Here is a 13,465-nt window from a genome sequence, read left to right on the forward strand (position 1 = left end):
GAACCTGCAGGTAGTCAATCCATATAACATTTCATACGTTCCTACTTGTAAGTAGAAGCAGTCTGACTCAAGATCGGGATACAGACAGACTTTAACCTCACACCTTTATTACTTTGTCTGAGTTGAGATGTCACCTTTTTTTGATACAATCTTATCTTGAGAATGTCACTTTAAAGAGATTCTGGGATTTACATATTAATGAACCGAAACCTGCAACCCATTCTGTAAGATGAAAGACTTAACAGCAATCTAGGGTTGTTGAATATATCATTTTAGTTGCATGACACTGTAATCTTTTGCCATAAATTCTGTGTCTTATGATCCTGCCCCACTAGTTACCTGATGAAGGAGCAGCGTTCTGAAAGCTAGTGCTGTAACATTGGGGTGTGGGCAGCGGAAGGAGCTGTAAGACTGAGTAGTCAATAAACTTTATCCCCAAAGGGAAATGTCGTGGTTTCTGTCTCAACCAATGGGATTGGATCTATAGAAAATCTATCCTTCATTCAACATCACAAAAACATGTTTGTCGTGTTATTGTGTGAAATTTAGTTGTCATTTCTCTCATTACAACCTTGATTATACAAAAGGACAAGAACAGCAAATGTATGGGGAACACAACCAACTGCAAGTTCCCAACCTAACTTGGAAATACATCGCTGTTCCTTCTCTGGATCAAAGTTCTCAAACTCCATCTCTATTAGCCTGCAGTGAACCTGAATGCAGTAAGAAAGCGGCTCACTTCCACCTTCTCAAAGGGGCAATATCGGACTGGCAATAAATGATTGCTTCTGATGTTCTGAGAAAGAATTTTTATAAATTTAAAAGTACTTAGAGTCACAGAGTCATAGAGATGTACAGTACGGGAACAGACCCTTCGGTCCAACCTGTCCATGCCGACCAGATATCCCAACCCAATCTAGTCCCACCTGCCAGCACCCGGCCCATATCCCTCCAAACCCTTCCTATTCATATACCCATCCAAATGCCTCTTAAATGTTGTAATTGTACCAGCCTCCACCACATCCTCTGGCAGCTCATTCCATACACGTACCACCCGCTGTGTGAAAAAGTTGCCCCTTAGGTCTCTTTTATATCTTTCCCCTCTCACCCTAAACCTATGACCTTTAGTTCTGGACTCCCCCACCCCAAAGAAAAGACTTTGTCTATTGATCCTATCCATTACCCTTATGATTTTGTAAACCTCTATAAGGTCACCCCTCAGCCTCCGACGCTCCAAGGAAAACAGCCCCAGCCTGTTCAGCCTCTCCCTGTAGCTCAGATCCTCCAACCCCAGCAACATCCTTGTAAATCTTTTCTGAACCCTTTCAAGTTTCACAACATCTTTCCGATAGGAATACTTGATTGGCTGTAAAGTAGTTTTGGGTATCCTGTGTCACAAAATGGATTGTATAAATGCTTTGTTTCTTCTCTGAGGCACTACTCATGACATATCCTTTTCCACCACATGACTGATGTCAAACTAATTGACAGAAGTGGTACCTACTCTGTGCGGTGCTTATCAATTTTGTGAAACAGCTCCCGTAACTCAGCAGTGCTCAGGACTCCATCCGCAAAGTAGGCCTTGAATTCATCAAAGGATAATTTACCATCATCTGTAAAAAGGAGACAAATCAGTCCATAACATTAACCAGAAATGTGGTAAACTTGACAACAACTTAGAACCCAATCTTAAAGGACAGGGTTGGGGGTGCAAGAGTAGAAGTTGAAGGTGGAGGAAGATAATAGAGGCAGACAAGATACTTGTGAGCTCCAAATTAGCCACAGCTCATTTCTGATAACATTCCCCAGATTCCACTTGACCACCATTACTGGGACCTTAGGTGGCAAAAGGCCTAGACCAGGGGAATGATGGGAATGCTCACCACCAGTCAGTCAATCAACTCATACAGTCACAGAGTCATACAGCACAGAAACTGAACCTCCAGTCCAATTCATCCATGCTGACCAAATTGAGTAGTTCACGTTCAAATGCAACAAGATCTGGAGCCAGTTTTGGGCTGACAAGTAGCAAGCAACATTCATGCCACACAAATGTCAGGCTATGGCCATTTCTAATAAGGGAGAATCTAACCACCACCCTTTGACATTCAACGATGTCACCATCTATCATTATCCTGGGAGTTACCATTGACCAATAATTCAACTAGATTAACTATATAGTGGTACAACAGCAGCTCAGAGACTAGGAATACTCACCTCCTGACTCCTCAAAGCCACCAACTACAAGGCACAAGTCATGAGCATGATGGAATACTCCTCACTTGCCTGGATGGATGCAGCTTCAACAATGCTCAAGAAGCTTGACACCATCCAGGACATCCACAAGCATCCATTCCCTCCACTACTGACGCTCAGCAGCAGCAGTATGTACTGCCTATAAGAAGCACTGCAGAAATATCTTTTGACAGCAATTCCCAAAGCCACGACCACTTCAATCTAGAAAGACAAGGGCAGCAGACTCATGGGAATAACACCACCCGCAAGTTCCCCTCCAAACTACTCACCATCGTTGTTCCTTCAGTGTCAAAATCCGGGAATGCCCTCAGGGGATTATAGGTCAACCTATAGCACATGGACTACAGCAGTCCAAGAAGGCAGCTCACCACCATCTTCTCAAGGGTAACTGGGGACAGGCAATAGGTGCTGACAAGTGGCAAAATGCTGGCTCAGTTACCACTGTGCCTCACAGCACCAGGAACCCAGGTTCAATTCCAGCCTCAGGTGACTATCTGTGTGGTGTTTGCACATTCTCCCCACGTCGGCATGGGTTTCCTCCAGGTGCTCCGGTTTCCTCCCACAGTCGAAAGATGTGCAGGTTAGTTGGATTGGCCATGCTAAATTGCCCCCGAGTGTCCAGGGTTATGCAGGTTAGGTTGGTTAGCCATGGGAAAATGCAAGGTTACAGGGATGGAGTAGGGGGGGTGGGTCTGGGTGGGATGCTCTTTTGAGGAACAATGCGGACTCCAATGGTCTGCTTCTGTGATTCTAAGTTAGGAAACAGGGGAGATCCCAGAGGAGCCTGAGACTTCCCTGGTGAGGCCTAGACACTCACACCACCTCCAGGTCCACAAACCTACAATGAAAAGAAACCTTAAGGGTAGACTTCTGTTTCTCTCCTTTCACATTCGTTTGCTGGAAAAGGAAGTTCAGATTGAGACCCAATGTGGGAAATGGCTGGCCTAGTTTAACAGGTTTAGCTGCGCAGTGTCCATGAGGTTTGGAAATTAAAATCAAGATCTCTGTCGTGTTTTTTCTGCAATTCTGATTACTGAGTCAGACAGTAGCATACAAAGCCCAATAGAGGTCTGATGGCAATTGTCCTTTTGAATTTGACTCTGACCTGCCCTTTCAAATGGCCTTGCCTTCCATTCAGTTGAGAGCTCTTAGGAGAGTAATAAATGGACTTCTTTTCAGTGATGCCCACGTCTCATGAATACAAAAAAAACAGTAACAACAGACAGAAACTGCAAAACCATGTCTCTGACTCACCATTCTTGTCTGCTCTTCGAAATATCTGAAAACCAAAAGATTAAAAAGCAAACATTAATTGTATCCTATTGGTAGTGTACTTTTGAGAAGATTATAAAAATAAACACAATATAATTTCTTGCTTTGTCTTCAGGGAGCAATGAAGTTGCCCTGAGCTAATGCATTCTGTTACATCACTCTCAGAAAGTAAAATTATGAAATTTGCAATTACAATTTGGGGTCAACTCCCTTGTGAGAAAGAAGCAAACAAAGTTGGCCAAACGCCTCACAAAAAGAACTGGATTGATAGGAGTAGGCCATTCAACCCCTCGAAGCTCTTCAATCATAGCGTGCATTAACAAAAATGCCAGAAGCGTAACTAAGAATATGACAGCTCTTATGTGGGCTCAATGGTAATGTCTCTACCTCTAGGCCAGAAGGTCAGGGTTCAAGTGCCACATGCCCCTGGACATGGCATGTGTCAGAACAGGTTGGTTAAAAATATCAGAGTCAAGAGCCCATTCCTGATGAAGGGCTTTTGCCCGAAATGTCGATTTTCCTGCTCCTCAGATGCTGCTTGACCTGCTGTGCTTTTCCAGCACTATTCTAATCTTGATTCTGATCTCCAGCATCTGCAGTCCTCACTTTTGCCTGGTTAAAAATATCAATCAATATGGATGTGCCATCTTTTAGAGGGAAGTGGGATTTCTGATTTGCTATGACCCAAAGAAAAATCCTCTTCTGAACTAAGCTTGTGTTCAAGAACATCGTTTAAATTCATATCCTGGATTCCTTTCAGAACAACTGAGGGGGAGAAATGGAGGGAGTAAAAAGGTTTGCAAGACATTATTGTAAATCCTTCTCTGTGGTTTCTCACATCCATTAAGAGATTGAATAAGAGATCCCAGCAAGTTAAACTGGATATGGGCTGTTCAAATGTAAAGGCTTCAGAGATTAAGGGGAGGTTCCTAAGTGCACATTTTTCTGAAACTTTATCATGGGTGTTGGAAGTTGTCTCAGCAGCAGTAGGAACATCAATTGGAGGGAAAAGGGTTTTGTTTTAAATCTTTATTTTGTTCTCAACACTGAGACAAGGATTCAGAAGTAGCTCACAAAGCCATACGCAGAAGGTTGGTGTCAGTGCTCAAGTACCAGAAAATGTAGGCCTGAAAGGGTAAAAGGTCACAGACAATAGTCCATTGCTGTCCAAATGGTCTCCAATTCATGGTCACAATGTCAAGCCCATTCCAGAGACTTGAGAACAAAATCTAAGCCAAGGTTCCAATGTGGTACTGAGGGAGCTGCCGACATTTGGAAGAGATGTGGAACTGTCTAACGTAAAAGATCTCATGGCACTATTCTCTGGTTTTCAGAGTTTTCCCTGATGTTTGTTTATCCCTCAATTAACAGCACTGAAACTATTACATTGTTTGGACAAAGGGTCACTGGACTTGGAAGTTTTCTTCACTCTAAATGCTGCCAGACCTGCTGAGTCTCTCCAGCAACATCGGTTTTTGTTTCAGATTTCCAGCATCCATAGAATTATATTATTTATTGCTGTTTATGGGATGTTGCTGTGTGCAAGTTGGTTGCTGCATTCCTACCATGATGATTACAAACTGTAATGATGACGGTAAACATTAAGTGACTTTAAAAAAAAAACTGACTGAAAATGATTGCATTGATCATCTGATCAGGTTGTGCAAAGCTGACCATTGATTATCAGTGGGAGAAAGTGAGGACTGCAGATGCTGGAGATCAGAGTTGAAGAGTGTGGTGCTGGAAAAGCATAGCAGGTCAGGCAGTATCAGCCTTATCTTCTGTCTTGGGACCCTCTAATCACACAGAAACAATGTGGAATTCACCAGTTTCCTCATTTCCCCTTTCCCCATCTTATCCCAGATCCAACCTTCCAACCTGGCACCGTCCTCTTAATCTGTCCCACCTGTAAATCTTCCTTTCCACCTATCCACTCCACCTTCCTCTCCGACCTGTCACCTTTACCCTCACCTTCATCTACCTATCGCATTCCCAGCTACCTTCCCCCCAGCCCCAACACCCCCTCCCATTTATCTCTCAGCCCTTTTGGGCCACAAGCCTCATTCCTGATGAGGGGCTTTTGCTCGAAACGTCGATTCTCCTGCTCTTCGGATGTTGGCTGACCGGCTCTGCTTTTCCAGCACCACACTCTTCAACACTGATTAACATTGGTTACCACTGATCAAAAATTGAACTGGACCAGCATATAAATATGAGGGCTACAACAGCTGGTCAGAGGTGATCAACCCTACACTGAGTAACTCACCTTCTAACTCCCCAAGCATGCACACCACCTACAAGGCAGAAGTCAGGATTGTGATGGGATACTCCCACTTGCTTGGATGGGTGCAGCTCCAACAACACTCAAGAAACTTGACACCATCCAAGACAATCAACCACCATTTTATTGCCTGCACATTCACAAACATTCTCCAGCACAGATGCTCAGTTGCAGCAGTGTATACTACCTACAAGATACACTGCAGAAATTCACCAAGGTTCCTGAGACAGCATCTTGCAATCCTGCGACCACTGAGAAAAAGGAGCAGATAATGGGAATACCATAATCTACATGCTCCCCCTCAAGTCATGCACCATCCTCCATCCTGACTTGAAAATATATTGTTGTTGCTTCAGTGTCACTGAGTCAAAATCTTGGAACTCGCTCCCTATTGGCATTGTAGATCTACCTATAGCACATGACCTCCAGCAGTTCACAAAGGCAACTCACAACTGCCTTCTCAAGGGCATTGACAGATAGGCAATAAATGCTCGCCCAATCTGAATGTCCATATTCGATGAATTATTTTTAAAATTCTTTTTGTCGCCTTTTCTATACTAGATATCCTCTCTCTCCCTTTTACTTTTAAGCTTTGCTTTTGTGTTCGTGTGAGTTTGTTTAATGTCATGTTTTTACTATTGTTTATGCTCAAGGTTAGTGGGTAATAAAATTCCTCATTCTTTCACTCAAGAAAACCTTGTAAATGAGCCAAGTTGCTTTGATCTAATTAATTATGCATTAATTGAAGTGTAATAGCATGCTAAAAAAGAAATAGAAATATGTGTTGTGACCAAGAGGGAGTTAAAAGGAGATTCCTCCTCTTCTCCTGGTCGTGACACCAACCTTCATTTACTGTAAAATGATAACCTAAAGTTGTGGAAGGTGCTAGAGAAATGCAAGTTCTGACTTACATTATTTACACATACATCTGGTTCATTCACAGATTTTCATGTCTTATTGTGGTGAGTTCCGAACTCAGGTCCAACAAATTCATCCCATTTACACAGTGTTAGGCCACAGTAGCAGGATACTCCTGAAGATCTGATGAAGTTCCAAGGGTAGTGCTTTCACAGAGTTACTTTGGCTTATACCCAGCCTCCACTAAATGTACTGAATCCCAATTCAATCTGCATAGTGCAGCAGTACTTACCCAACATCAAATGTCTCACTGAGAAGCAATTTGCAACGCCAGACAGTTTTAAGATTGAATCAATTCCAATTCGTCTATTAAAAATGCTTCCCTTTGAAGACACATTGGTAAAATTATATTACACGTGCTGCATAATTCTTAAATGGCTGCCATAGCAACCACAGGAGCTGTCCTGTTTATTGAGCATTGACAAGACGTCTGGATGCAGGAATCGTGTTAAAGAAATGTCAAGCAGATTGGGCCTGTAGAAATTGGACTCTAGAAGAATGTAAAGTGTATCTTATACCTTATTGAAACATAATCCTGTTCTTCTGAAGATGGGAATGTTATTGTATGTGGCGCAATAAAAGAACATAAAAACATAAGAACTAGGAGCAGGAATAGGTAATCATCCTCTTGAGTCTGCTCTGTCACTTAATATCATCATGACTGATCTCACCTTGGTCTCAACTCCACTCCTCTGGCATGCTCCCCATAATCCTTCAACCCTGTTACTCATTACAAATCTGCCTATCTCCTCCTTAAATATACTCCATGCCATAGCATCTTACTGAAACATATACAGGAGCTTCACAGGGCGGATATGCCAAGAAGATGATTCTTCCTGTGGGGCAAGTTTGAATTAGCAGGCAGAGTTTGAAGGTTAGTGAGTGTATAGGGGCAACAGGCAAGAAGGTGCTGGTAAGGCCACAATCAGACTGCCATGGATCTTCTGAATGGTGGTGAGTGTATTAATGGGAAGACCAGTGTCCTTTTTAAGAAGTGGGTCATACATTTGTATGGGGCTGCATTGGCTGACACCCATGAGCATGCACAGTGGCAGTGAAACCACTGAAATGTATTGAAATAAAGAATCCACAAAAATGAAACAAAAAAAGTAAAGATAAATAAAGTCGTGGCTTGATGTAGTGCTGGGAGCAACCACTCTGTCCCTGGTGATGCTGCTGGGCACCAAATAGCTGATTAGCTTTGGATTGGCTGGCCTGCGTTGGAGGGTAGGACCTCTCCTTGATCCTTTGGCAAGAGCCGCAGCTGGCCTGTGAAGTGCCTGAGTGGTACATGATGAAACGGGGCCTTCTTAATAATCGGGGCGTCTCACTGGTTCTTCAAATGGTTCTTCTACACTTTTCACCGTACACCTGTGGGCGGCACGGTGGCACAGTGGTTAGCACTGCTGCTTCACAGCGCCAGAGACCCGTGTTCAATTCCCACCTCAGGCGATGTGTGGAGTTTGCACATTCTCCCCGTGTCTGCGTGGGTTTCCTCCGGGTGCTCCAGTTTCCTCCCACAGTCCAAAAATGTGTAGGTTAGGTGAATTGGCCATGCTAAATTACCCGTTAGGTGAAGGGGTAAATGTAGGAGAATGGGTCTGGGTGGGTTGCGCTTCAGCGGGTCGGTGTGGACTTGTTGGGCCGAAGGGCCTGTTTCCACACTGTAAGTAATATAATCTAATCTAATCTAACCTGCACTCGAGTATAAGTGACAATAAAATCTAAATCTAACCAGCAACCTGTGTCACCTCCAGAATATTCCAACCATTATTTCTGCCTTAAACGATGAGGAGCATGGTGAATGGAGTTCCACAGCTTGACATAATTGGGCTAACGTTGAGGTCTTGCCCTGAGGGAAGACATTTTATTCCTCCTTCAAGAGGAGATTTGAAGGGAAATGTGATCGCGAGACGGCTAGTAATAACTGGAGACTTTCACACTAAAACAGGGACAGAGACACGGAGGGATTGATGCTTTCTCTTTGCAGAGTAGGTGGCTGCACTGGAGCCCCACAAACCATGATCACCTAGTCAGGAGCCAATCAGAACATTGTTGTCAAGCAGTTTTCCTTTAGTCCAGAACCCATTGGTTCCAGGGTGCCTGTTTTTTGTTCTCATTGTTTCAGGAACATAACTTTGTGCATCACTCACAAAGTGACCCAGTCAACATGACCTTTTTTCAAAACTGCAGCCAGCTCATTGCCCACCCTCCCTGGTTTAAAGCAGAACCTTTCTTTTATAGTCCACAAACAAAAAATAAACTAAATTAAAAGATATGATCTTTATAAAATGAGCACGAATTCTACACGAGAAACGAATATTTCTCTTGCCATCACTGGTGGACTGTGCCTTTGTTACCTTCGTACTTGACTATTCCAACACGCCCATTTTGAAGTTTCTAATTTCCTGATGAAGTGCTTCTGCCTGAAACATTGATTCTCCTGCTCCTCGGATACTGCCTGACCTGCTGTGCTTTTCCAGCACCACACTTTTCGACTCTGATCTCCAGCATCTGCAGTCCCCACTTTCTCATATTCCAACACTCCCCTCCAACACACTCCATACAACTTGAACTCATCCTGCCCTTATTGGAAATTGAATCGAATCCTATTCACTCATCACCACTGGCTTCAAATCCAACAATGCCTCAATTATAACATTCTCATAGCTTTAATCAAACCCTCATGGTCCCACCTTTTCCCTTCTCTCCCCAGCCCTATAACCCTGTCTTTCACAGTGCTACTCCAAGTTTGGCCTCATAACCTCCCCAATTTACCACTTGCAGCCATTCTGTTCCCCAGGTGCTGGAATTCCCTCCCTCAATCCCTTCACCTATCTCCTCTCCTACAGGACACTGTTTAAGACCTTACCTCTTTAACACAAATTTTGGCCATTTTTCCCTGACATCTCCTTAGCGTATAATTCACTATTAGACTTTATTCCTTTGAAGCATCTTAGGAAACTTCACCATAGGCTGAGGGTATTGTATAATTGCGAGGTGTTGCTGTGGCTGTGTTTGATCCATCTACAGGATGTACAATGGCCAGAACCTAACATTATTTCATCAGACTCCTGCCAACACCACCACAATACATATTAAAGCATCGACACTTCAGGAACAGTATCATCCCTGAGTTCTGTTCCAATATTTTACTCAAGTTTGGTTACATATTGCAGTTCCCTCATTGTTGCTGGTACAATGTCCTGGACCCCTCCTGCTATGGGAATACTGTCACTCCAAGGATTGGAAATGGGTTGGAGCAGCCCAACACTGCTATCTTGTGGCAACTGAGGGCAGTAAATGTGGTCTCTCCAGAGCAAATAATAGAATCACAAAATATTCCTTAAATGGTGAAGGACTGCAGAATTCCGAGGTGAGGTGGAATCTAGATGTTTTGGTGCATGAGTCACCGAACGTGAGAAAGTAGATCCAACACATAATCAAGAAGGCTAATGGAATGCCATCCTTTATTATGAAAAGAGTTGGACATAAAATATTAAGATGCTATGCTTCAGCAACCTTCAGCCAGGAGTGGTGAGTAGATGATCATTCTCAGCTTTCTCCAGTGGTCCCCAGCATCACAGATACCAATCTTCACCCAATTTGATTCATTCCACATGATATCAAGAAATGGTTAGAGGCACTGGATAATGCAAAGGCTACAGGCCCTGATAACATTCCAGCAATAGTACTGAAGACTTTGTTCTCCAGAAGTTGCCACACCTCTAGCCAGGCTGTTCCAGTACAGTTACAACACCGGCATCTATCCACCAATGTGGAAAATTGCCCAAGTATGTCCTCTGCATAAAAAGCAGGATAAATCCAACCTGGTCAAACACCACCCCATCCTGTTTACTGCCAATCAACAGTAAAGTGATGGAAGGTGTCATCAACAGTGCTATCAAGCAGCACCTGCTCAGCAATGACCTGCTCAGTGACACCCAGTTTGGTTTCTGCCAGGGCCATTCAACTCCTGACCTCATTACAGCCTTGGTTCAAACATGGACAAAAGAGCTGAATTCTAGAGGGTAGGTAACAGTGCCCTGGACATCATGCAGCAGCAGTGTGTCCTATCTACAAATGCACTGCAGAAAGTCATCAAATATCCTTAGACAGCACCTTCCAAACCTACGAGCTCTTCCATCTAGAAGGACAAGGGAAGAAGATACATGGGAGCACAACCACCTGCAAACTCCCTCCAATCCACTCACCATTCAGCCTTGGAAAATCAATGTCACTGTGTCAAAATCCTGGAATCCCCTCCCCAACAGCATTGTGGGTCTACCTACAGCATCACCACCTTCTCAAGAGCAACTAGGAATGCTCAATAAATCCTGCCCCAGCCAGCCATACCCACGTCCCGTGAGTGCTATATTTTTTAAGAAGTTTTCCAGACGTTGGTGAGACCCACGTCTTGAATACTATGCGCAGTTTCAGACTCTGTTCGAAGGAGGCTGGTTGGGGGTGGTTCAGAGGAGGTTTAACGAGATTGAGACCTGGAATGAGTGGGTTGAATGATGAGGAAAGATTGGACAGACTGGGCTTGTAATCACTGGAGTTTCAAAGTGTGAGGGATAACCTGGTTGAAGTGTATCAGACCCTGAATGGTCTTAACAAAGTGGACGTGGAGAGAATGTTTCCTCTTATGGGGTGAGTCCAGAACAAGGGGACACTGATTTAAAATGAAGGGATGCTCCCAGAGGGCAATGTGACTTTGGAACTCAGAAGGTGGTAAAGGTGAAAATCCAAAAATCTTAAGGCGGGGGTGGATAGATTTTTGTTACGCAAAGGAATATAAGATTGTCGGGAGCAGATGGAATTGGAATTTGGAACTCCAACAGATGAGCCATGATTTTATTTAATGGTGGAGGAGGCCCGAGGGGCCAAAAGGTTGACTTTTGCTCCTATATTCACATACACTAGTGGATTACAATGTGCTTTCAGCCTGCAGCTGCTCATTCAGTGTGCTTGAGCCATCTTATTGTTCAAAGCTTCTGTGAAATCAATGGCCCCGTGCAGTGAAGACAGCAAGAACTCACTCCACGTCACCAATTATTGCTTTAGACTGTCTTCTGTAACCAACATTCCAACAGCTTCTTGAAATGCTGGTTGCCAGGGCAACCATGGTGGCTTATTGCTGCGCTCCTTATTGTCAGTCTCAATTGTGCTTTATCCTCACACCACGTCACATTCAGCAATCCCCTCTGACCTGGTTTGCATAAGCAACATTTCCATTTCAAAACTTTCCCCCTTGTTTTCTATTCTCTCCACGGCCTCGCCCTTCCCTATCTGCAATCTCTCCCAGCCTGTCAGCCCTCCAAGGTCTCAGTGCCTGTTCTGTCTGGCCCCTTGAGCATCCTTGATCTTAATCCCTCCATCATTTTGGTCGAGGTGCTGAGCACTGCAATTGCCTCCTTAGACTGTCCCTTCTCTCTACCACTCTCAAAAGCCCCTGAGAACCCACCTCATGCTTTTGGCCATTTGACCTAATACGTCTCTTTATCAAACTTCTGTTTGAAAACCCACCTATCCTTGGATGTTTTACCTGGTATACCATAGCGTGTAACACATAAATTGATCTTGTGAATACTTCCACCCCATTCTTACACTTTCACGTTTTCACAAATACCCAGTGAACCCCCCACTTTTCAGGCACCATGTGCTATACTTGCATTAGTCATCAGTCTACATTTTTGAGAGTGTAGTGCTGGAAAAGCACAGCAGGTCAGGCAGCATCCTAGGAGCAGGAGAATTGATATTTCGGGCATATTCCTGATTTCTGATGAAGGGGTTATGCCCGAAACGTCAATTCTCCTGCTCTCTCGGATGCTGCCTAACCTGCTGTGCTTTTCCAGCATCACACTCTCAACTCTGAGCTCCAGCATCTGCAGTCCTCACTTTCTCCTAGTCAACATTTTCTACTTCATATATGGGCTTTTTCATCATCATCATCATCATTGCCTGTCCCTCCCAGATGAGGATGACTCCCTTCCACTCTCAGGGTGAGTCCATATGTGGCTGTACGGACTGATGTGGCTACAGCAGGCTCTGTTACACTTGGGGCAGAAAATGATGATGGGGTTGGGTGGGGTGGAGTGGGTAGCGCATTGGTGTAGCAGTGTCCTCCTTTCGCTTAGCTTCCAGTTTTTCTGGTGCAAGACTCATGGTCCCTCCTGTGTGCCCCTCCTTCACTTTGGACGGCCTTGGGCCAGGCACTGGAGGAACAGCACCTACTTCCTGCTTCAGCACATCACAGCCTCTACAACTCAACACTGAGTCCCACAGCATCCTTACATTTCCCTCCTCCCCCACAAAACCTTTGGCCATTTCCCAGGTGTGTTTTGCCAGTGAGGCCTTGAGGGTATCATCTGTCCACCTGGGGCTTGCCTGCCATTTTGGAGCTGGGAGTGGACCTTCTGCTTGAGCAGTCCTGTGTCGGTCATGTGGATGATGACCCAGTCCATCACAGCCGATTAAGAGTGGTCAATGCCCCGATGCTAGAGATGTTGGCCTGGTCAAGGATGTTGGTGTTGGTGGGTCTGCCTTCCCAGTGGATCACAGGGAATTGTGCAAGCAGCGTTGGTGGCATTGGTCCAGTGCCTTGAGGGGTCTTTACTTTATCAGTGGCCAGCAAGCAGGCAATACACTCAGTGGAGTAATTCTGTAACACTCCAGTTAACTCCTCCACCATTCCTAGCAGTTCATCGCTCTCCCATGGCACCTTCCCATGCTATT

General features: G+C 44.5%; 1 protein-coding gene across 1 annotated transcript in view; it reads right to left on the minus strand.

The window, feature by feature from the left end:
* Nucleotides 1-13,465, minus strand: part of LOC122559921 (N-terminal EF-hand calcium-binding protein 1-like) — a 148,061-nt gene that overhangs the window by 78,406 nt on the left and 56,190 nt on the right. Inside the window, exons 2-3 of the mRNA XM_043710029.2 lie at nt 3,511-3,535; nt 1,505-1,613 (exon numbers count right to left, since the gene is read on the minus strand). Of these exons, the coding sequence (XP_043565964.1) occupies nt 1,505-1,613; nt 3,511-3,535 (134 nt within the window). The remainder of the gene's footprint in view (nt 1-1,504; nt 1,614-3,510; nt 3,536-13,465) is intronic.

This window comes from Chiloscyllium plagiosum, unplaced genomic scaffold (genome assembly GCF_037043375.1).
Source record: "Chiloscyllium plagiosum isolate Xiang-an unplaced genomic scaffold, Cpla_swu_hap1 HiC_scaffold_15, whole genome shotgun sequence".
NCBI lineage: Eukaryota > Metazoa > Chordata > Chondrichthyes > Orectolobiformes > Hemiscylliidae > Chiloscyllium > Chiloscyllium plagiosum.